Source organism: Sorex fumeus, unplaced genomic scaffold (assembly GCF_029834395.1).
Source record: "Sorex fumeus unplaced genomic scaffold, SorFum_2.1 ptg000093l, whole genome shotgun sequence".
NCBI lineage: Eukaryota > Metazoa > Chordata > Mammalia > Eulipotyphla > Soricidae > Sorex > Sorex fumeus.
In genome coordinates this window covers 4586390-4610195 of record NW_026606150.1, presented here as the reverse complement: position 1 = coordinate 4610195, position 23806 = coordinate 4586390, and the positions used below count along the sequence as shown (strand labels likewise).

The 23806-nt window shown below is 55.3% G+C and overlaps 1 protein-coding gene across 1 annotated transcript; it reads right to left on the bottom strand.

Moving 5' to 3' along the window:
• Positions 1-419: 419 nt before the first annotated feature.
• On the bottom strand, positions 420-21510 carry LOC130039853 (solute carrier family 22 member 20-like). Its single transcript, XM_056131795.1, has 10 exons — positions 21136-21510; positions 20960-21063; positions 19626-19780; positions 15077-15245; positions 14793-14916; positions 13232-13347; positions 7923-8137; positions 5561-5669; positions 5218-5421; positions 420-522 (listed from the first exon to the last, which is right to left on the bottom strand). The coding sequence occupies exons 1-10, from the start codon at positions 21508-21510 to the stop codon at positions 426-428; spliced, it is 1668 nt and encodes a 555-aa protein (XP_055987770.1). The 3' UTR covers positions 420-425.
• Between the last annotated feature and the right edge of the window lie 2296 nt (positions 21511-23806).

The following is a 23806-nucleotide window of genomic DNA, read 5'->3' as shown; positions in this document are numbered from 1 at the left end:
GCCAGCGAGGCCGGAGTCGCTCAATGCCCAGCTTGGGAGCATTTGTTCATTGTGGTTTATTGAACAGAAACCATCTGCGGGGGCCCTGCAGGGGTGGGGGGTGGGGGTGGGGGTGGGGACAGGGGCAGGAGGGGCCGGGGCCAAGTGGAGTGTCAGGAGGCGGCGGAGAAACAGCCACACAGGCACAGGAGCTGGGGGACCCCTCTGGGCGTGCAGGCGGGGCTGTCACCCCAACTCCGCAGAGACAGCGGTTTCAGGGGACAAGAATGAACAGGAGGAAAGCCCAGGGCGGTCCGGGCTGTGTCCATGCATGTCCCCTCACAGCTCTGCCCACGCCATGGGCAGCTCTTGCTTACAGCCGGCAGAGCTCTGAGGGGCCGGGAGAAGCCCTGGGGGGCTGCCTGGAGCCTGGGAAGGCCAGTAGCTCAGATGGTCTCTTTGAGGGGAGATGCGCCCAGCTGCTGGAGGGAGATCTCTTCACTCTTCTCCTCTGCCTCCTTCCTGCAAACGCCGTCCTTGGCTCTGTGGAAACGGACAAAGAAGAGTTAACATGAGGAGGGGGTAGGGGTAGGGTCCAATGGTTGACTGGGCTGCAGTGCCCCCCCACCCCCCCCAGCCTCCCCGCCTACGACCCCTCCCCCGCCCGAGGCGTGTCCACTTGAAGGCGATCTCTCTGGCTCCCATGGGCAGCTCAGCCAGCAACGTCTGCTCTTTCTTCTGCTCCATCTTTCCTAGTCTTGCCAACAGCAGAGCTTGGACACAAGGTGCCAGATCATCATCCTCCAAGGAAGCCTGACTCCAGGCTGGGAACAGCCTCCAGGCTCAAACATGTCTTCTGCCCGCACCCAGGGCTCTGCAGAGGCTTCCTCCGTCCCCAGCGCACCATCAGCCAGCCCCCGGGCACAGGGAGACAGGGGGCGAGGGCCGCAGTCGAGGATGGCCAGGGCACCTGTCTGGAGTGGCCTCTCAGACCGTTCGAGGGCTACCCAGAGGACTGTCCATCCTTTCTTTCTTTTTTGGGGGGGGGTGTCACACCCAGCGATGCATAGGAGTTATTCCTGTTTCATGCACTCAGGAATCACTCCTGGCGGTGCTCGGGGGACCATATGGGATGCTGGGAATCGAACCCGAGTCTGCCACGTGCAAGGCAAACGCCCTACCCACTGTGCTATTGCTCTAGCCCCTGTCCATCCTTTCTTTCTTTTTTTTTTCTTTTTGGGTCACACCCAGTGATGCTCAGGGGTTACTCCTGGCTCTGTACTCAGAAATTACTCCTGGCAGTGCTCGGGGGCCCATATGGGATGCTGGGAATCGAACCCAGGTCAGCTGTGTGCAAGGCAAGCGCCCTATCTGCTGTGCTATCATTCCAGCCCCCGTCACTCCTTTCACTCCTTTCTTGGGAAAAGACTGAATTCTCATCATTTCCCCATTCTACGTTTCCCCACTCGGTTATCAAAGGAAACTTCCCAGCATGGACCCTGGAAAGAACATGACGAAGGACCAGAAGCTGAGGGGCACAGTCCCTGCCCTGTAAGCGTGAGGTTGTGGGTTGGACCTTGGGTGCTGCCCGCATGTACCCCGGTGTGATTCTGGTGGTTCTGGGCCTCCCAGAATCACAGCAGAGTGTGTGACCCCGGGGGCATGACCAGGTGGCCAGCGTCAGTGTGAACAAGTGCTGCAGCGAGTTGGATGGCCAGGGTGGTCCCAAGAAGCACAAGCAAAGGGACGAGAGGCCTGCGGGGCGCCGGGACCCCATGCAGGAGTCCCCAAGTGTGACACTGGCTCGTGGCAACAGCACTGGCCAAGGGAGGCAGGGAGGACAGGGAACACACAAAGGCCTCTGTCACAATCACAGTTTTTTTTCTTTGTCTTCAGCATCTTGATTTCTGGACCTAATTTGGAGGATATTGTAAATAATCTATTTTTGTTTGGGGGCGATGCCCAGAGGTGCTCAGGGGCTGGTTATGTGCTCAGGCAGCCTGGTGGAGCTCACACCAGCTGGCTGTGGTGCCAGGAATCTCAATTGGTGGCATGTGAGACAATAGCTTAATCTCTGGATTATCCCTCCAGCCCTTGATATACTGTTTATCAGTCTCTATGCCAATCAAACTCTTCAATATAACTTTTTTTCCTGCTTTTGGGAAAAGCAGGCTCGGCACTCAGGAATAATTCCTGGCAGTACACAGGGGACCAAATGAGATGCCGGGGATTGAACCCGGATCAGTTACGTGCAAGCCAAGCACCTTACCTGTTGTTCTATCACCATCTTCAATATAACTTTTTTTTTCCTTTTTTGGGTCATACCTGGTGATGCTCAAGGGCTACGCCTGGTTTGCACTCAAGAATTACTCCTGAAGGGGGCTGGAGCGATAGCACAGCGGGTAGGGAGTCTGCCTTGCATGCATCTAACATGGCCTACCCGGGTTCGATTCCCAGCATCCCATATGGTCCCCTGAGCACCGTCAGGAGTAATCCCTGAGTGCAGAGCCAGGAGTAACCCCTGAGCATCGCCAGGTGTGACCCAAAAAAGCAATAAATAAATAAATAATTTTTAAAAAAAGAATTATTCCTGGCAGTGTTTGGGGGACCATATAGGATGCTGGGGATTTAACTCAGGTCAGCCACATGCAAGGCAAATGCCCTCCCCACTGTACTATCGTTCCAGTCCATCTCAAAGTAACTTTTAGCTGGCACACAGTACATCGTCATTTATTTAATGGTTGACCGTTGGGGACAATATTATTTTCCTCCTAGCACAGGAAGAATGGGATGAATATCTTTGTGAATGAACTTTGTGCATTTTTTAGCTGTTTGCTGAGGGTAGATTCCTGGAAATGGTATTGTTCATTAGCAGAACATTTAAAAAAAATTCCCAACTCACAATTATACCAAAGAATATTCCAGAAAGATTTAGGTGTCTCCTCCCCTTAGCCCACCCATCTCTGGCACTGACTATTAACTCTATTTCAAAATTATTTCTCAGGGGTAGTTAAAAATGACCTCTCCTGTTTTAAAGTTTTCAAGACTGCTATAAGCAGCTTACTTTTCCTCTTCACCACCGTTGCCATTTCCTCCTTCGTGAATGTTCTAGTCTTATGAAAAAGGTGTTCTTGAGTGGGATTGGTCCTCGGTTCCTTGTTTATGTTGCTCCAGTAAATGGGAACAAGCCCAAGTGGGTGAGAGGGGCCAACGCAGGCCCACACAGGCCAGAAGAAAAAGGTTTCGTGAGTAGGGGGGACCTGACTATTTTCACAGAAGGAAAGTATTTACCCAGGTCTGGAGAAACAGCACAGCAGGGAGGGCACATGCCTTGCAAGAGGCCAACCCGGGTTCCTGGGTTCAACGCCCTCACCCCATAAGGTCCCCCAAACCCTGCCAGGATTCATTCCTGAGCACTGCTGAAAATAAGAAATAAAAACCAGGAGAGTATTTACAAATGGGTTTCTGTGGGCCTGTGAAACAAATGGAGGGGTGGGGGCGGGGTGGCAACACCCACTAATCTCTGTCCCTCTGGACCCAGCGCCACGGCGGATGGATTAGCACTGACCTGACTTGGCCTGCTGCCATCTTGGCCACAGGGGACAGGAACCTCGGCCAAGGCTCCCTTTCTTCTCGCTTTCATCTTGTTTCAACACCCCAGACCAGCACACCCCGTTATTTGATGAGATTAGGAATGGAGAGAAAGGCCGCGGCATTCTGGACTTCCCGTTGTCCAAATACTTGAACTCCATGGGCCGTTCCTGGAGAGACGCATCTGTCTCTCCTTCCCAGCAATCCACCTCCCTCCTGGCCAGGCACGTTGCCTCTGCTCCAGGTTGGCGTGGACCAGGACTTCCAGGCCAGTGAGAAACCTCTGGGTGAGCCCAGAAGCTCCCTGAGTGCTGGGAGCATCACACCTTGAAGAGCCACTGAGCACGGGGGGCTGCGACCCTCAAAACAAAAGTGGGCCAGAGCCTCCACAAATCATTTGCAGGTCTAGTCAATATGTTTAAAAAATTTTGTTTGTTTTGTTCTGGGGCCACATCTGATGTTTCTCAGGGCTTACTTCCTGGTTCTGTGCTCACTCCTAGTGGGCTCGGGATATGCCGGGAACTGAATCCGGGTCAGCCACATGCAAGGCAAGTGCCTTACCCAAGGTACTATCGTTCTGGACCTTGGCACATCCAGCTGTGCTCAAAGCACACTGTTGGCTCTGCACTCAGGGGTCACTCCTGGCAGTGCTTGGTGACTCATATGGGGTGCCAGGGATTGAAGCCAGGGATGGTTACATGGAAGACAAATGCTTTATTCACTTGGGCATGCATCCAGAATTTTATAAGAACCAATGTTAGGGCTGGAGCAATAGCACAGAGGGTATGGTGTTCGAACCAGGTTCGATTCCCAGCATCCCATATGGTCCCCTGAGCACTACCAGGAGTAATTCCTGACTGCAGAGCCAGGAGTAACGCCTGTGCATCGCCGGCTGTGACCCAAAAAGAAAACACAAAAAATTAACACTGTCCTTCCGTTATTCATTGATTTGCTCAAGCGGGCCCAGTAACGTTTCCATTTTGAGACTTGTTGTTACTGTGTTTGGCATATTGAATACGTCACGGGTAGCTTGCCAGGCTCTCCGAGAGGGGACTCGAACCCAGCTCGGCTGGGCTGGCTGCATGCAAGGCAAAAGCCTTACCACTGTGCTATCGCTCCGGCCCTTTCTTTGTACCCAAAAAGAAATTTTTTTGTACCCAAAAAAGAAAAATAATAATAATAATAATAATAAAATAAAAGAACAAATGTTGAGGGCCAGAATGATAGTAGAGCACGTAGGGCCTTGCATGTGGCCAACCCAGGTTTGATCTCTGACACCTCATCTCTGAGTCCACCAGGAGTGATTCCTGAGCACAGAGCCAGGAGTATGTCCTAAGCACCACCCAGGGGTGTCTCCCCCCCGCAAAAAAAAATTAAGCAAAGTGAAATCCATGGAAGAACAAAGAGTTTCTAAACCCACAGATACAAATAAGTCATAAACGGAAAGTCTGGTCAGGAACGAAAGAGTTACACAGTTCCAGAGCGTTCCTCAGGCATCAGCCTCAGCAAGTGCCACTTTGACCAAGGCATGACCAGCCACCAGGATACTTTCACTACAGTGACATGAGACTGTCGCTCACCAGCCCTGCTGTTGGAGGAGACTGGTGGCCTGTTTCGGGGGGGGCTCCCCGCACCCCGGGGCCTCACCTTCTCTCCATCGCTTCGATGGTCTCCAGCAGGGGCTTGTTGCGGGTCTCATCCAGGAAGCAGACGGCCAGCCCGGCCAGGATGGAGCTGGCCCCAAAGCCCACTGACGGCAGCACGGAGCTGAACTCCCCCAGGGTGGTGACCAGAGGCGCCGCCAGCCCCCCGAGGCGGGCATTCACTGAGACGAAGCCCATTCCCATCTGCCTGTCGGGGGTGGGAGGGACAGGTCAGTGGTCAGTGGCTGTGACTGGGATGGCCCCAGAGGGCAGGGAGTGCTGGGTGCAGGGCAGAAAGAAAAAGGGGCCACCAGCTGCCAACACGGGCACCCCACCCCAGCACCCACCTGATCTCTGTGGGGTACAGCTCCCCCGTGAACAGGTACACGCAGATGAAGGAGCTGGCCAGGCAGCCCTTCCCCAGAGCCGCCTGGGCTGTGCGCAGGGTCTGCATATCTGTGGGGGAGCAGAGCTATTGGGGGGCTCAGAGCCCAGAAGGAGGTTGGGGTGCAGAAGCTGGAAACAGCAGCAGGGTTTTCCCATGCTCTGATTCTCGCAGGGATCAGAGCTCCTACTCTGATATTCTCCCACTATTGCCTGTCACACCTCTCCTAGAAGAAGACCCGGCTCTGACCCCACTGGCTGACCCGCTCACGGCCACCCCACTTCCTGGTCTCAAGCATCAAATGAGGGAGACTGAGTCTCACTGCGGGGCTGCCAGTGGATGGACACCAGGTCGGAGCATGCGGTGCCCTGTACCCCCCCTTCCTTCAGGCTAGTGGCCACTACATTTAAGATGCTCAATGCTCAGGGCCGGAGTGATAGTACAGCTGGGAGGATGTTGGTCTTGCACGAGGCCAACCTGGGTTTGATTCCCGGCATCCCATACGGTCCCTTGAAGCACCACCAGAAATAATTCCTGAGTGCAGAGCCAGGAGTGAGCCCTGAGCATCGCTGGGTGTGACCCAAAAAGCAATTTTTAGAAGCCCAGTGAGAGCTAAACAAATTAAGATGCTTGATGCCCGCCAAGCTAGCAATCAGCAACAACGAAGTCCAGCTGATGTCCCACACGCGGGCAATGGTCACAGGATGACAGTGCCATTTCTGGGTGTGAGGGCAGCCTTGGTGGTACCCTGAACCAGGAAGGGAGATGCAGGAACCTCACATCTGGGCCCTACACCCCACTAGAAACCAGCTCCCTGGGAAGGGCCACCTGGGGCATTTGACATCTGTATTTTATTATTTTTAGAGGGTAGCCTCGAGGGACCTGAGGGCCACTCCTGGCTAGTTCTCAGCCCCACAGGTCACCGTTGGTGTCTCAAAGTGCTGGGGTCACACCTATTTGGGCTGGGGGACCCTCAGGGAGCAAACTCAGGGAATCACTCAGAGCACAGCAGGCCCATGGAGTTACCTGTGGGGCTTGAGGTCACCTTTTTTTTTTTTTTTTTGCTTTTTGGGTCACACCCAGTGATGCACAGCGGTTACTCCTGGCTCTGCACTCAGGAATTACTCCTGGCAATGCTTGGGGGACCATATGGGATGCTGGGAATCGAACCCAGGTTGGCCATGTTCAAGGCAAACGCCTACCCACTATGCTATCACTCTAGCCCCTTGGGGTCACATTTAAGGGTGCTCAGGGGCTACTCCCTGCTCTGTGCTCAGGATTACTCTTAGGAGTGCTCAGGGAGCACATGTATGCCAGCCCTTTGATCTACCCACGGGTATTTACTTTTTAACTTTGAATCATACCTGTTGATGCTCAGGGCTGCCTCCTGGCTCTGTGCTTAGGGATCACTCCTAGTGGGGCTTGGGGGACCCTTTGTGGTGCAGGGAATCAAACTCAGATTGGCCATGTGCGAAACAAATGCCTTGTCTTCTAGACTATGCCGCCATGGACATTTTTTCAAATGTCCCAGGAGAATCTAATATGCACCCAGGGCTGAAAACCATTCATCTAGATAAAACGCTATAATATGGGACAGGACTGAAGCTATAGCACAGCGGGTAGGGCATTTGCCTTGCACGTTGCCGACCTGGGTTTGATTCTCAGCATCCTATATGGTCCCCCCAAGCACCACCAGGAATAATTCCTGAGTGCAGAGCCAAGGAGTAATTCCTGAGCATCACCGGGTGTGACCCAAAAAAGCAAAAAACCTGAAAAAAACCCAAAAAACATAATAGAGCATGAGCCAGAGTGGCTGTGCTGACGTCTGCTTGCTCGAACCACCAGCCGGTTTCGTCTGCTTCAGGGTCATGCCTGCTGGTGCTCAGGAGTCACTCCCAGCAGGTGAGGGACCATGTAGTGCTTGGCCATCAAACCCCGTTTTTTCACGTGCAAAGCACCTCAGTGGACAGTTTTTCCGTACGAAGCTTATGCTGGAAGCTCATCGTGCTGCCTCAGAGCACCAGGGAGATTTCCAAGGTCTCGGGGGGGGGGGGGTGCATGACATGAGAAGCACAAGGATTGTGGGGCTGGGACCCCCAGGCTGTGATGGAGCCCCTGCACCCCTCCCTCCACCACTGCCCTTCCTTTGCATGTGCAGTGACTTCTGGGTCTTGCCTAGGCTGACATGCCTGTGGATCAAGTCAGGGCTCGTGCCTGCCTGTGGAGATCATGGTGCTGGTAGGTTCTTCCTCTGACTCATCCTCGCATCCCCCAGCCCACCAGGCCCCTCCCCAGAGGAAGGGGGTGCTCCGATGCTGACTCACCCTCCGGAACAAACATGTTGGAGACCACCATGAGGCCAGCCAAGATGAGGAAGGCAGCCACGGTGGCGCGGCGGCCCACGTAGATCATGGTGGTGGTGGCCACCAGCATGGCCGGGATGTCAATGACCCCGAAGAGGACCTGCACCAGGTACACGCTCAGCCCGAACTTCTGCAGGTCCATGGCCAGCCCGTAGTATGCCATGGAAGTGGAGAACCTGGGGGAGGGAGCGCAGGGTCGGCCCAGGATGGGGTCTGGACATGAGTCCAGTGGACACAGGCGGAGGAATGACACAGACCTGCCCTTTGGGAAGGAAACCCCCAGATTGGCACATCGCACCCTTCTGGTCTTCAGCAACTCTGACGTTGACCTCAGAGGCCAAACCCACCCTCCATGTCCTTTCCTCACCCCACGTCCAGCCCAAGCCCTGGGGTGAGTGTCGCCCCATCCCCCTGTCCCCCGCCCCGCCATGTCCCTATCTGAGCATTTCCTGGAAACGCTGTGGGGAACCTTGCCACGTGTCCCAAGGCCACCAAGAAAGGTCCACCCACCAGTCACTGCTGCTGAGTGGACCATGCTGGCGGCGGCAGGGGCCTGGAATTTGCACGCCGGGTGCCCCCCTGAAAGGCCACAGCTGCCCAGGGCAGCTTCTCAAAGAGACGTTTGTGTGGCAGTGAGCACAGCGGCATTTTTCACTAGAGCCCAAACCGGCCGCCTCCAAGGCTGGACAGGAGCGGGGGAGGCGGGAGCAGGCTGGACACAGAGTGGACTCGCCCTGGCAGGAAGCGAGTGGGCCCAGTAATGCAGGGGTCCACTTTGGTCACAGGAGATGGAAAGCAGAAGGCAGTGCCAGGCATTGGGGAGGGGGCCCAGGAGGCAGAATTAAACTCTGACAGAATTCCTTTTGGGAAGATGGAAAGTTCTGGAAACGATTGCACAACTATTTGGATGTCCTCAGCTCTGCTGGAGTGAGCTATTGTCCATCGGGGAGATGGCTAATCTTTCCCTTAATTTATGCTTCAAAAAAATTATCCCAGGGCTGGGGAGGTTGTTCAGCAGGCAGGGTGCTTGCCTTGCATACAACTGACCTGGGTTCCATCCCTAACACCCTATATAATCCCTGAGCCTGTCAAGGTGATCCTTGAGCACAGAGCCAGGAGTAACCCCTAAGCACCTCTGGGTATGGTCCCCAAACCAAAAAATATAACTATATATATATATAACTATATATGTAACTATATATACATTTAATTGGGCTGGAGAAAAAGTACAGAGGGTAGTTTTTTGTTTGTTTGTTTTTGAGCCACACCCAGCAATGCTCAGGAATTACTACTGGTTCTGCACTCAGGAATTATTGCTGGCAGTATTTGGAGTTCCTGGGGAATGAACCTGGGTTGGGCTGCATGCAAGGCAAGTGCCCTACTGATGTACTATCGCTCTGACCTTAGAATGTTTTTCTTGCGTGCAGCCAATCTGGGCTTGATCCCCAGCACCCCACATGGCCCCTGAGCCTGCCAAAAATGACCCCTAAGCACAGAGCCAGGAGTAACCCCTGAACACCACTGGGTGTGATCCTCCCCTAAATTTGGACTTTAGTTGGGCTGGAGAAACAGAGTGGGTAGAGTGTTTTTCTTGCACGTGGAGGACTCAGATTCCATCCCCACCCCCCATATGATTACCAGGACGATCCCTGAGCACAGAGCCAGGAGTAAGTCCTACGTACGACCAGATATGGCCCCCAAACCAAGTGATACTTTAGCCAACACGGTTACCATAGTTTCCAGCATTGACGGTTTGCAAGCACAAAGTTACTACACTTCACCACCAGCACCATAACCCTGACCAGGGCCCTGAGGTCACCTTTGGTCTCATCTTCACTCCCCTGCCTGCCCCTCCTCCGCTTGGTAATTTCAGTTTTGCACAATATGGTAAACATTATGTTCTGTGTCATTTCCCACTTTCATAAAAAGCAAAGCAACGAAAGGTCCCTGGCGGCTGGGCTGGCCTCTGCAGACCACCAGCTGCCCAGGCCTGGGAAAGCTGGGCGGGGAGGTGAGAGCTGAATCTGGCAGGAGGCTCTGTGCATCTGCCTCCCAATCACCCACCGAGACACTCCTACTGCCCCTCCCGTCTGCCCCAGGTCAGTGAGAATGAGAAGAAACTTCTGGAAAAGGTGATCCCGTGCTCCCCAGCCCCAACAAGACCCCGAGATGCCCCTCCGGACAGCCCCTCCGCCTGCTTCTTAAGCTCCTTAATGGTCATGATCCCAGAGACACACAAAACAAATCTTGGAACCCAGAAGCTTTTGGAAGAAATCTCTCCAGACTTAATTATTAAAATTTCAGAATTCCAAGATCATATGCTATTCATAGTCAACAATAGAAAACGAATTATCTAATGTTGCCTTTTCGGCAGGTCTGAGCATTGGGGGAAAATTCCAAATAATAATGGTGGTGTCAAAATATTGAATGTAAAGTAGAAAGAGAGTAATGTGGAGATTATCTGCCGCACAGGTAGGGGTAGGGGTGGGATGGGGGCATACAGGGGTTTTGGTGGTGGAAAAAGTGCACCAGTGAAGGGATGGGTGTTTGATCACTGTATGATCGAGACTTAAACCTGAAAGCTTGGTAACTGTTCTCATGGTGATTCAAAAAATAAATTTATAAAATTTTTTTAAAAAGGTGATCCCATAATTCCTGTCGGCGCTAGATAGTTGAAGAGAGCACTGGGTGCTGGAGAGAGAGCCCAGGGGCTTGTCTTGCACACTGTGGAACCTGGCTTGATCCCCAATTCCATACCGGGTTGCCCTGAGCACAGTCAAGTGTGGCCCAAAAGCAAATACCAAAGATTCTCACAGTCGTGAGATGTCTGAAAAATCACAAAACAGGGCCGTTACCAGAGCATTCCACTGGGAGCAATAGAGGACAGGGGGTTTGGCTGTTAGTTTGTGTTAGTTTTTGTTTGGGGTCCACACCCAGCGGTGCTCAGGGCTAACTCCTGGCTCTGCACCCAGGGATCACTCCTGGTGAAGCTCAGGGGACCACTGGAGGTCTAGGGACCCAGCCCAGGTCCACCGCATTCAAGGCAAGCGCCCTCCCCACTGAACATCTCTTCTGCCACTGTTCGTTTGCTTTACAGTGAGTGAGCACTACCTCCGTCATCTAAAGAAAGGGCCAGTCAAGCTTTTAAAACTCCAAGCTTGGGGCTGGAGTGATAGCACAGCGGGTAGAGCATTTGCCTTGCACGCGGCCAACCCGGGTTTGATTCCCAGCACCCCATAGGGTCCCCCGAGCACCGCTAGGAGTAATTCCTGAGTGCAAAGCCAGGAGTAACCCCTGTGCATCGCTGGGTGTGACCCAAAAAGCAAAAAAATTAAAAAAAAAACTCCAAGCTCATGGAAAGTTTCATAATTGGATTTGTTTATAGTTAGTACAAGTGGCCCATTCCAGAATTCCCCGGCCACAGCCCTCAGGACACACATGGGGGGCAGAGTTCTCCCATCAGCTTCCTTGTCAGGGGAACCCCTGGGCTGGGCTGCACAGTGCTCAGAGCAACCACTAGACAGCTAGGTGGGGGAAGCCCCCCATACCCTCAGGGACCCCTGGTAAACAGAGGCAGTGCATGGAGAGGGGGAGAGAGACGGGACATGCACTGTGGGAACCCCCCCTTTCCCGAACACTCTCCTCTGCTGGCGGGCAGAAGGGCTCCGGTGATACTTTTAGGAGAAAGATCCCAGACAGGGAGGCCAGCCACTTCCCACACACACGCACACACACATGTACATGCACTCACACACAGGCATTATACACTCAAATGCACACAAGCACACATGGGCACACATAGGCACATGGGCACACATGTACACAAGCACACACAAATGCATGTATGCACATATGGGCACACACATGCATGCGCAAACATGTACACACATGTGCACATGCAAATGCGCACAGACACACGTGCACACATGTACACACTCACTGTACACATGCAAATGTGCAATGCACCCACAGGCATGCACACACATGCATAGGCGTGCACACACACATGTACACACATCAGAGAACAGACTCTGCCTAGGGCTTTCCTTGGCCACCTCTACCACATCCTCCTCCTCATCCTCACATGAGGACATTGGACAAGTGGGAAACTGAGGCCCAGGAGGTTCAGGCACAGGGCCGGTCCTATGTCCCCGAGATCAGCGGGGGACCCCAGGAGATTGGGATCTGCCCAGAACCCTTCTTTGCCAACATCATCTGTTATTTAAGACTCAGCAAATCCTGCCAGGCAAACGCCCTATGTTCTTACGGGTTGGTTACCTGCCAGCTGCCAGTCTGTGAGGGCCTTGGCTGGTTTAATCCAGGTCACACCCTCACGCCTTTACCTGTGGGGAAATCTCAGCACCCCTGAGTGAAGCCACAGCAGCCCAGCCAGGACACCTGCTTTAAGGACACTGGCCATACCCTAGGGGCCCGGTTTCCTTCCTGCCTGGCCCACTCTTCTTTTCTCAGGGTGGGATCTTCCTGGCACCCTCTGGAGACATCTGGAATACACCAGGATGCAACAAGGGATGTCTAGGCCATGGCACCCCACAGAGGCCCCCGGGATGCTCAGAGGGCCCCAGGGAAAAGAGAAAAGACAGAACTCGAGTCATAAGACTCACTGTTCAGTGCATCAGGAGGATGGAGGCTGCAGGGACAGGCCAGACTATAAGGAAGGATCTTGCTTTGTATGTTGTCAAGCCGGGTTCCATCTCTAGCACTGCATATGGTCCCCGAGCACCTCCAGGAGTAATTCCTGAGCTCAGAGCCAGGAATCCCCTGCCACCCCAAACACACACACACACACACACACACACACACACACACACACACACACCAGTAACTCAACAATGGAAAATTACTCAGCTCAGAAAACAGAGGAAAGTGTGCATCTGACTATAACTGGAGGGATGCTAAGGGGATGAGTCAGCGGGAGAAAGACAAACAGCCCAGCTCACTCACAGGTGGAGAGCATGGGGGCACAGCCACAGAGACCAACCTGCAGAACTGCAGAGGAGACTGTGGCAGGGCCGGGTGTGTGTGTGTGTGTGCAGGGTGGGTGTGGAGGGGCGTGGGGATGGTGTGGAGGGATACTGGCACTCACACGGCGGGGGGGGGGGGGGTGGTAGGCAGCAGCACTGGACCCTAAGGCACTCGGCTAAATACTCTGGTACAGCCTGATCCCTCCGATCTGGGGAGAAAGGACCACAGAGCCGGGGAGGGGGGGGGGATGCGGTGGCGGCATATGCGGCGGCGGCAGCCCCACCTACCAGACCACAGTGAGGCAGCAGGACACCTTGCGGATGGCGGGCGTTCGGAAGAGGGCCAGGAGCGAGGTGGAGGTGCGGACGCTGGCGAACTCGCTCTGGATGTAGGTGTTCACCACCTGGCAAGGAGGGTGTGATTTGAACCCCCTTCCTGCCCCAGACCCGGGGCCCGAGGAGTGGAGGGCCCAGCGTGAGGCCCCTAGAGGTCACTGACCCCCACCCAGCCCCAGAAGCTCTACACTGAGCTTCCAGGCTCCTGTCTCTGGGGCTTTGAGGTGCCACTGAGCCTCCAGCATGTGTGACCAGCTGAAATGTGATGCTGGGGGACACAGAGGCCCCCCACCCAGTCCTGGGGCTCTGCAGAGTATCTGCCACAGAGGTGGCCTCCAGGTGTCATGATTGTCAAGGATTCATTGGAGCTATTTTGCCTTTTGTTTTTTTTTTGCTTTTTGAGTCACACCTGGCAATGCACGGGGTTTACTCCTGGCTCATGCACTCAGGAATTACTCCTGGCGGTGCTCAGGGGACCATATGGGATGCTGGGAACTGAACCTGGGTCAGCTTCATGCAAGGCAAATGCCCTACCTGCTGTGCTATTGCTTCAGCCCCCCCCCCCCTTTTTTTAAAATTTCCTTACTTTAGTGTCCCCCAGCTGTCAGTGTAAAGAGATGTTTTTTTCCATTGCACAGACCCTGGTCAGATGAACAACGTACTTAAGAGAGAGTACAGTGGGTAGGGCATTTGCCTTGCATGCAGCCAACCCAGATACAATCACCGGTGTCCCATAAGATCCCCTGAGCAATAGCAGGAGTAAATCCTGAGTGCAGAGCCAGGAGTAGCCCCTGGGCTTCATCGAGTGTGACCCGCCACTGTCCCCAAAAATACAAACCACAAAGCACTTGAACCTCTAATTAACTGGTCAGGGAACCTCCCAAAGAGGGCTCAGGGACCCTTAGGTCACTCTCGATGACATCAGCCCACTGAGGGTGTGGTGGGGCCCAGGCCATGCAATGTTGGGGACCACCAGGGCCACCCCAACAGGGCTTGGGTTTCCAGAGTTGCACCCAGAGGCAGCCAGGGGTTGCTTCCGGCAGTGCTCAGGGGACTATGTAACACAGGGGATGGAGCCTGGGCCTCCCACATACAAATCACGACTCGTATTAAGTGCTCCCTCTGGCCCTTTTGGATGAAGATTTCATAGGGGTTGGGGGGCCAGAGCAACAGTCCAGAGGAGAGAGCATTTCCCTTGCATGCTCCTAACCTGGGATTGATCCCCAGCACCCCAGATGGCCCCCCAAATGTGCCAAGAGTAATTCCTGAGCACCACTGATGTAATCTCCCCCAATAAGAAAATAAAAGAAAGTTGTATAGGGGCCAATACCTGGTGGTACTGGGAATTGGGGGTGAAGACATAATCTTGGGATCAAACTCAAGGTCTCATGGGTGCAAGTCACATGATCTCGCTGAGTCTGGTGCCCTCCTAGCAGCTAAACTGTGTGCCCAGCTGGCACAGGATGCTGCACGGCTCGCCTGGTGAGTCCCCAAGAGCCAGTGCGGCCGCTACCTCCTGGGTCAGCCGCTCCCCTTCCTCCTTCTTCCCGTTCACCGCCGCCACCTTGCGCAGGTTCCGCACGGCCAGCTGGGACTTGCCCTGAAGGAGGAGCCAGCGGGAGGACTCCGGCAGCCACCTGGGTGGGGGAGAGGAGGAAGCATGACCTGGGGCCCAGGAGACCTCACTCCACTCCCCCACGGAGAGACGGGGTACGGGGTGGGGGCTGAGGTGCCACGAACACCCGCCCTCCCGTGTCCCACGGCACACCCGGACCAGGGAGAAGGCTCCGGCCGTACCAAGAATAGAGGAAACAGATGAGGTACGGGAGCGACACGGCGAGCTGCAGCCACCGCCAGGGCCGGATGACATAGGCCACTCCGGCCAGGACGAGCTGGCCCAGCGTGAAGGAGTAGCCCAGCAGGATGCCAGCCACGGTGCGGCCCCGGGTGGGCATCCACTCCACCACTGCAGGAAAGCACAGGTTAGCGTGGCCCCGCCCCGCCCACCACAGTGACCGGAAACCAGGAGAGGACTTGCCGCCCCCCCAAATGCGGAGCAAAGGCACCCCCCACTCACACCCAGGCCAGCGCCAGGCGGACCAAGAAGGAGGCACTCTCGAGGCTGGGAAAGGCCTCTCCTCTCTGTTCCCAGTCTCAGAGGGAGCCCAAGGAGGAGGGAGTGTCGCGGCTTTCTGGACATAAAAAAGCATCAGTATTTGAGGCCGGAGTGATAGTTCAGGAGGAAGGGCGTTTGTCTTTCATGTGGCAGATCTGGGTTCAATCCCCGGCATCCCATCGGGTCTCCTGATCAATGCCAGGAGTGATTTCTGAGTGGACCACCTTGGAGATCTTTACATCCCACTTCCCATATATTCCACAGCAGAATCTGTGCAAGCCCACACAATAACCCATAAGGCGTTTGTTTAATTTTCATCCAATCAGGGGCTGGAGAGATAGCACAGCGGGTAGGGCATTTGCCTTGCACGCGGCCGACCCGGGTTCGATTCCCAGCATCCCATATGGCCCCCTGAGCACCGCTATGGGTAACTCCTGAGTGCAGAGCCAGAAGTAAGCCCTGAGCACTGCTGGGTGTGACCCAAAAGCAAAAAAAAAAAAAAAAGGAGTAGAAGAAGTGTGAAGCGTCAGTATTTAAAAGACAGACACAAAGTACAAGCAGAATCACAAAAACATTATTTTTAAAAAAGCCAAAATTCAGAGCTGGAGCGATAGCACAGCGGGTAGGGGGCAGGGCATTTGCCTTGCACGTGGCTGACCCGAGTTTAATTCCCAGAATCCCATATGGTCCCCTGAGCACTGCCAGGAGTAACTCCTGAGTACAAAAGCCAGGAGTAACCGCTGAGCATCTCCAGATGTCACCCAAAAAGCAAAAAAAAAAAAAAAAAAAACCCAAAATGAAAGAATATATGTTAAATAAATAATTTCCTATTTTCCTTTAATTTATTTTTTTTTTCGTAGCTCAAGGAATATGGTGTAGAATAAAACTTTGACACAATCGAAGTGCTAGGATCTCTTGTTCTACCAGGAGTCTGAATGTCAAATATTTATTTATAGTGATTTGAATATTGTTGGTTGGAATAGTGCAAAAAGAAAAGGATTATTCACTCCTGGGCAGGAGAGGCGAAGGCACCTTCCTCGCACACTGAGGAACCCCCAGACCCCCAGCACCACATGGTCCCCCCAGCACCTCTCCATGTGGCCCCCAAATCCCCCTTCCTAAGGGAAAAATGAAAAGAAATATGGTCTGGCACGGGAGGCTTTCTCTGCCAGGCGACCCCCGTGTGCAGGAAGGAGGCGGCAGGAGGGTGAAGGAAATACACTGGCGGGCTATGAGCACCCGACTAGGAGTTCCTCGGGAAGGGGTGTCCAGCCCATGCTGCTCACCCCTGCTGTGCCCCTGCTTTGCCGCTGCCCCCACCTCGCCCTTGCCAGGAGCCCCCCAGAGCCGGCGGACTGGCCCCTGCGTCCCTAAGTCAGAGCTGGGACCCTGAGCGGTCCCTGGATGTTCAGCATCTGTTCGTTGCCCTGCACTGGCTCCAGCACAAACTCCCTCCTCTGGGGTGGCCGGCAGCACCCACTGGGGTCTCAGCCGGGCATGTCCCGCCCCCGGCCTCCTCTGACCCTTCCCAGGGACACCACCATCTGCTTGCCACTGCTGCGGGCCACCTGGAGATACAAGGGTGGGGTGTGTTGGGTGGGTGCGGAGAGGGCAGGGGTGTAGAGGCAGGGTAGGGAAGGGGTGGGGGATGCTGGGTGGGTGGGGTGCAGGGGAAGAGGGGTAAAGGGGTCCTAGGTGGGGTGGGGTGCAGGGGAGGTGGGATGTTTGGGGGTTGCAGGGTGGGGCAGGGGTGAGGGTGTATGGCGGGGAGGGATGTAGGGGTGGGGTGTGTAAGGGAAGGGTGTGGGGTGGGGGGACTGGCCATGTCTTCATGGAAGAGGGAGGGGGCGCCCCAAAAGATGAATGAGGGTGTGTGAGACGGGAGGGCTGAGGAGAAAGCAGGAAGCCGCCACTGTGGGTCCCCTGGCGCAGAGCTGGAGGGCCACAGGGGGCCCACCGAGGCGAGGGACCCCCCTGCAGAGTGAGGGGAGGGCGGCCTCCCGGAGTTCAGAGGCCCAGTGATTTCCCCTTTTTTTTTGGGGGGGGTCATACCTGGCTATGCACAGGGGTTACTCTGACTCTGCACTCAGGAGTTACTCCTGGCGGTGCTCAGGGGACCATATGGGATGCTGGGAATCGAACCCGGGTTGGCTGTGTGCAAGGCAAATACCCTACCCGCTGTGCTATCTCTCCAGCCCCGAGGCCCAGTGATTTCTTAGGTGTGTGTATTTGGGTGTGTGTATATAGGGGTATGAAGGGCTTTAGGGTGTCTGTATACTGGGGTGTTGGAGCTTCACCAGAGTCAGGAGGAAGTTCCAGGAACGCTGCCTTGCAAACAAGGCTGTGTCAGAGCTGCAAACAGCTAGGAACTCTGAGTGCACTGGGTTGGGGTCAGCATGTCCCAAAGCAGCCACTTTCTGTTATGGATAGATTAACTGTACTATGATTGGATGAAAATTATTATTATTATTATTTGCTTTTTGGGTCACACCCGGCGATGCACAGGGGTTCCTCCTGGCTCTGCACTCAGGAGTTACCCCTGGCGGTGCTCAGGGGACCATATGGGATGCTGGGAATCGAACCCGGGTCGGCTGTGTGCAAGGCAAATGCCCTACCCGCTGTGCTATCTCTCCAGCCCCTGATTGGATGAAAATTGAACAAACGCCTTATGGGTTATTGTGTGGGCTTGCATAGATTCTGCTGTGGAATATATGGGAAGTGGGATGTAAAGACCTACAAGGTGGTCTGATTTACTTCATCAAGAACTTTGTGCATCGTTAGACTACAAAATAATAAATATGTACTTTAAGGTGTTTTGATCTTAAGTATTTTGATCTTACGTACTCTGATGTATGCTAGATGTTTCGATTGTTAACCCAATGAAAAGAGGATGCAAAAGCCAGTCAGTGTTAAATGGCTCAAGTGAGCTTTAGCCCTCCGCTTCCAAACATGCGCCCCCAACCGATCTCCAGAGAACTAACGGGGGTGTGATGATATTGGGCTGTGTGGTGTATATAGGAATATGTGCTGTATATAGGGGTGTGTGCTGTGTATCGGGGTGTCTGGTGTGTATAAGGGGTGTGGCATTTATAGGGGTTTGTACAGGAGCATGTGGTGTGTATCAGGGTGTACATAAGGGTGTCTATAGGGGTGTGTGGTGTGCATCGGGTGTGTACAGGGGTGTGTGTATAGGGATGTACGGTGTATATCGGGTTGTGTGGCGAGTACCAGGGTGCATGCGCTAGCATGTATCTGTGGAGGGCTGCAGGAAAGTGGGGTTCTGTGCATTGGGGAGCACTGTGTGCAGGGCTGTGGTTACTGAGTGCAGTTGTAGGGTTATGTGTATATGCATTGGGGTGTGTGTGTGAGTGGGGAGGGGAGGCAGAGGGGTTTGTCTCCATGGGTACTTTGGGGCGTCTGAGCCCAGAGCTCGGGGATGTCTGGCGCCTCGCCTGGGCCTGGCACACAGCAGGTGCTGGTAGGAGGTTAAGAGTTTTGTCCTTGGGGCTGGAGCGATAGCACAGCGGGTAGGGCGTTTGCCTTCCATGTGGCTGACCCAGGTTCAATTCCCAGCATCCCATATGGTCCCCTGAGCACTGCCAGGAGTAATTCTTGAGTGCAGAGCCAGGAGTAACTCCTGTGCATCGCTGGATGTGACCCAAAAAGAAAAAAAAAAGAGCTTTGTTCTTATTTGGGTGGGCACAACCAGTGATGCTCAGGGGTTACTCCTTGCTCTGCATTCAGGAATTAACTTCTGGCAGGGTTTGGGGGACCATAATATGGGGCACCGGGGATCGAACTCAGATCTACTGCATGCAAGGCCAGCGCCCAACCTGCTGTACTATCTCTCCAGTCCCTTTGCTTTTGTTTTGGGGCCACACCAGGTGGTACTTAGGGGCTACTCCTGGCTCTGTGCTCAGGGTCGCTTCTGGTGGCGTTCAGGACCATGCGAAGCCCTCGCTACGTGGAACTGCATCCCCGCCCACACACAGACACACACAGCTGTGTTCCCGCCAAAAGCAAGGGCTGGGGCGATGACAGTGGGTGCGAGCTCCTAGGTTACCCCCAGCACGCCATGGACCCCGATGCCCCAGGAGGCTCCTGCTGGAGTCAACCCACCCTCTCGGCACCAGCCCGACCCGACTCCCTCCCTCACTCACCTCCTCTACCAGAGACGCTGAGTTGGGGTTGCTGGGTGGGAACTCCCACATGGCCCCCGGGGGGACTCACCGAGGGAGAGAGAGTTGAGGATGATGCCCGAGAAAGTCATGCCCATGAGGAAGCGGAAGGCACAGTAGGCCCCGAAGGAGCTGAAGTACGCCGTGGCGGCCCCCGAGACGGCCAGCTGCAGGTACGACCAGATCAGGGGGCCCTTGCGGCCCAGCCTGCGTGGGAGGCAGGGAGGGGCCCGGGGTCAGGGGTCTGCAGGCGGCAGCACCCCCACAGGAAGCAAAACCCTTGTAGGGGCAGTGACCACTGAGGCCACTCCTGCAAAACAGGGCCCCCAGAATTTAAACAAACAACACTGAGAGGAGCTACAGCCAAGAGGGGTGCAGAGGGTGGGGGACCAGGGGAAGAGAAGGGAAGGGGGTGCCCAAACGGGCCGAGCACAGGAGGGCTGGGTTTGATCCCTGCAGTGCATGGCCCCCCGCTAGCACTGCCAGAGTGACCCCCAAAAGTGGAGCCACGGGCAGCTCTTGAGCACAGTTGGGTGTGAGCCAAAGAGATGAAAGAAGGAGAGGAGGGAGGGAGGGAGGGAGGGAGGGAGGAAGGAAGGAAGGAAGGAAGGAAGGAAGGAAGATGGAAGGAGGAAAGGGAGGAAGGAGGGAGGGAAGGGAAGAAGGAAGGAACGAAGGAACGAAGGAAGGAAGGAAGAAGAGAGGGAGGGAGGGAAGGAGGGAGGGAAGGAGGAAGGAAGGAAGGAAGGAGGGAGGGAGGAAGGAAGATGGAAGGAGGAAAGGGAGGAAGGAGGGAGGGAAGGGAAGAAGGAAGGAAGGAAGGAAGGAAGGAAGGAAGGAAGGAAGGAAGGAGGGAGGGAGGAAGGAGGGAGGGAGGAAGGAAGATGGAAGGAGGAAAGGGAGGAAGGAGGGAGGGAAGGGAAGAAGGAAGGAAGGAAGGAAGGAAGGAAGGAGGAAGGGAGGGAGGGAGGGAAGGAAGAAAGGAGGGGAAGGAAAGAAGGAAGGAAGGAAAGAGGGAGGGAGGGAGGGAAGAAGGTGGCAGAGGAGAGGGAGGGGTGGGGAGAGGCCAGAGCCTGCCTGGGAGGCAGCTGGCCCTCACGGCTGGCCATGGTCTAGGGCACTTCTGAAGGGACAGACCCTTCCCTCAGAAGTGGAGAGAAAGCAGGTACAGCACCAGACAGGGGTGCCATAGGGGTGCCCTATGGACCTGCAGGGACCAAGCAGGGTTGAGGTGAAGCAGAAACGCCCCAGCACTTGGGATTTTCCAGAACTCTGGGCCACCTGAATGCATGATGTGTTGGAAAATGGAAAACGACATTGACAACCCCAGGAAGGAACATTCTGGAAGAAACCGGGGTCGGGGGGGGGGGGGGTCGCTGGGCTCACCTGTCCGCCAGACTGCCGAACACGGCGGCGCCCACCAGCACCCCCGCCATGTAGATGGACTGGGCCAGGTCCCTGAGACTACGCGCATCACACACCAGGTCCCACTGCGGACGGGGTACAGGGACACTCAGCCCGGGCCTGGGGGCGGCCCCCCACGCTGCCCGGGCCCCACTCACCTCCGTGACGATGGTGGATGGGAAGATGCTGTGGTCATACACCCAGCCGTCCACGCAGCCCTCAGTCGCCCCCTCGGGGATGGAGGCATTGGGGTGCAGGAGGGTCCTTTGGGGCTCGATGAAGCGCCGGCAGGGCTCAGGGGCCCCCAACCTGTCCAGGGGGACGGTGGCGCGGAGCCAGGCTACCGAGTCGTTGACGGCGGTGGCCGTGTGGTTGGGGGCGCCCCGACAGTGGTGGGGGGGCATGGCAGCCGTGAAGTTCTGCAGGAAGTTGTGACAGGCCAGCAGGCCACAGGGCAGCAGGAGCAGCGCCGTGTGCAGCACCTGGAAACGGCCCACGCCACCCAGGGCGTCCAGCAGGTCGGCGAAGGCCATGGTCCGGCCCGCCCCGAGTTCGCGGGCCCTTATGTGCTGGCCTGGAGGGGGCAGCCCAGGGTCAGGGCTGCAGACCACGGGGAGGCCGCCAGAGGGGTCTGGTTACACCTCCCAGGAGGTTACCTGGCCCAGGGCCCCCCCAGGCCCCGCCCCCTCATTTCTCTCCGTTCCAAGTGAGGGAACTGGGGTGCCTCCTTTCTCTGGGGCCATTGGGAGGTGCCCCGAGTCCCGGCCCCTGGGGGAGTTTTCAATACAGGGTAGGGGTGCAAAGGGGGCACCCCTTCCCCCAGAGCTCAGGGGTTGCATAAGAGAAAATGGGGGAAGCCTTAAAAACATTTATTTGCTTTTTGGGTCACACCCGGCGATGCTCAGGGGTTACTCCTGGCTTTGCACTCAGGAATTACTCCTGGTGGTGCTCGGGGGACCATATGGGATGCTGGGAATTGAACTCAGGTTGGTCGCGTGCAAGGCAAACGCCCTACCCGCTGTGCTATCGCTCCAGCCCAAAAAACATTTGTTTTTAAATTAAAAATTTGTGGGTTGGGGCTGGAGAGATAGCACAGCGGGTAGGGCGTTTGCCTTGCACACGGCCAACCCGGGTTCGATTTCCAGCATCCCATATGGTCCCCTGAGCACTGCCAGGAGTAATTCCCGAGTGCATGAACCAGGAGTAACTCCTGTGCATTGCTGGGTGTGACCTCCCCCAAAAAAAAGCAAAAAAAAATTTTTGTGGGTTTTTGGCCACACCTGCCAACACTCAGGAATCACTCCTGGTGGGGCTCCGGGGATCATATCTGTGCTGGGATCAAACTGGGGGTGACGGTGTTTTACTCCTACGCTCAGGAATTACTCCTGGCAGTGCTTGGGGAATAGTATGGGATGCCAGGGATTGAATCAAGTCTGCCGCATGCAAGGCAAATACCCTATCATCAGCGACAGCTGTACTATCACTCTGGCCACTTAAATGTTTTTTTAATGTTTATTTATTTAAACTTACTTTATTTATTTTTTGCCTTTTGGGTCACACCCAGCGATGCTCAGGGGTCACTCCTGGTTCTGCACTCAGGAATTACTCCTGGCGGTGCTTGGGGGACCATATGGGATGCCGGGGATTGAACCCAGGTCGGCCTTGTGCAAGGCAAACGCCCTACCCGCTGTGCTATCGCTCCGGCTCCTGGCCACTTAAAATTTTCGTGTGGCTGGAGTGATAGTACAGTGTTAGGACATTTGCCTTGCACATGGCCGACCCGAGTTCAATCCCCGGCATCCCATAGGGTCCCCCGAGCACTGCCAGGAGTAATTCCTGGGTGCAGAACCAGGAGTAACCCCTGAGTATCACTGGGTGTGACCCAAAAAGCCAAAAAATTTTTGGTTTTGGGCCACACCTGGTGATGCTCAGGGTTTCTTCCTGGCTCTGCCCAGAGATCACTCCTGGCAGGGCTCAGGAGACCCTATGGGGTGCCAGGGATGAAACCGATGGAACCCAGGTTGTCCACAGGAAAGGCAAGTGCCCAACCTGCTATACCATCGCTCCAGCCTCCAGGGGGAATCCCCAAATACCCAGATTCTCTGGACAGAGAGCAGCGGGTAAGGCACTTCGCTTGCACATCACCCCAGTTTGATCCCCAGCACCGCATATGATCTCTCCCCCAGGCGAGATCCCTGAGCACAGAGCCAGGAGTAAGTTGGGCACTGCCAGGTGTGCCTCGAAAGCAAACAGGAAGTCCAAATTGGAGCTGGGAAATGGTTTAGAGGGTGGGACGCATGCTTCGCACATGAGGCCCACATCAGTAGCCAGCTCTACATGTTCTGAGTAAAACTGAGGAACCCCCAGCACTAATGGGGGGGGGCCCAAACACTAAAGCTGAAGTTCAAATAGGACAGAGCCTGGCGACAGCTCAGGGACAGAGCATTTGCCTTTCATAACTCACCCAGGTTCCATCCCCGGCACCCCAGATGGTCTCTGAGCCCCACCAGGAGTGATGAGTGATCCCTGAGCACAGAGCAAGGAGTAAGGCCTGAGTTCCACTTTGTGTTGCCCCAAATCTCCCCCTGCCAAAAAAAAATGGACGTTGGGATCTCACTGTTTCTCCAACAGTTTCATAGTAGGGCCTTCTGGGGATGGGGCCCCCAGACCACCCCAACTCACCAAGACCCTCAGGTCCAACACGCCACACAGAAAATGGGGAGCACGAACCCCTGCCCCCATGAGGGTCCCCGCGACCCAGCAGTCACCCAGGGGTCCCAGAGTAGACAAGCAGCTCTGGATGTGCCTGACAGCCTGCCCCTAGGGCCT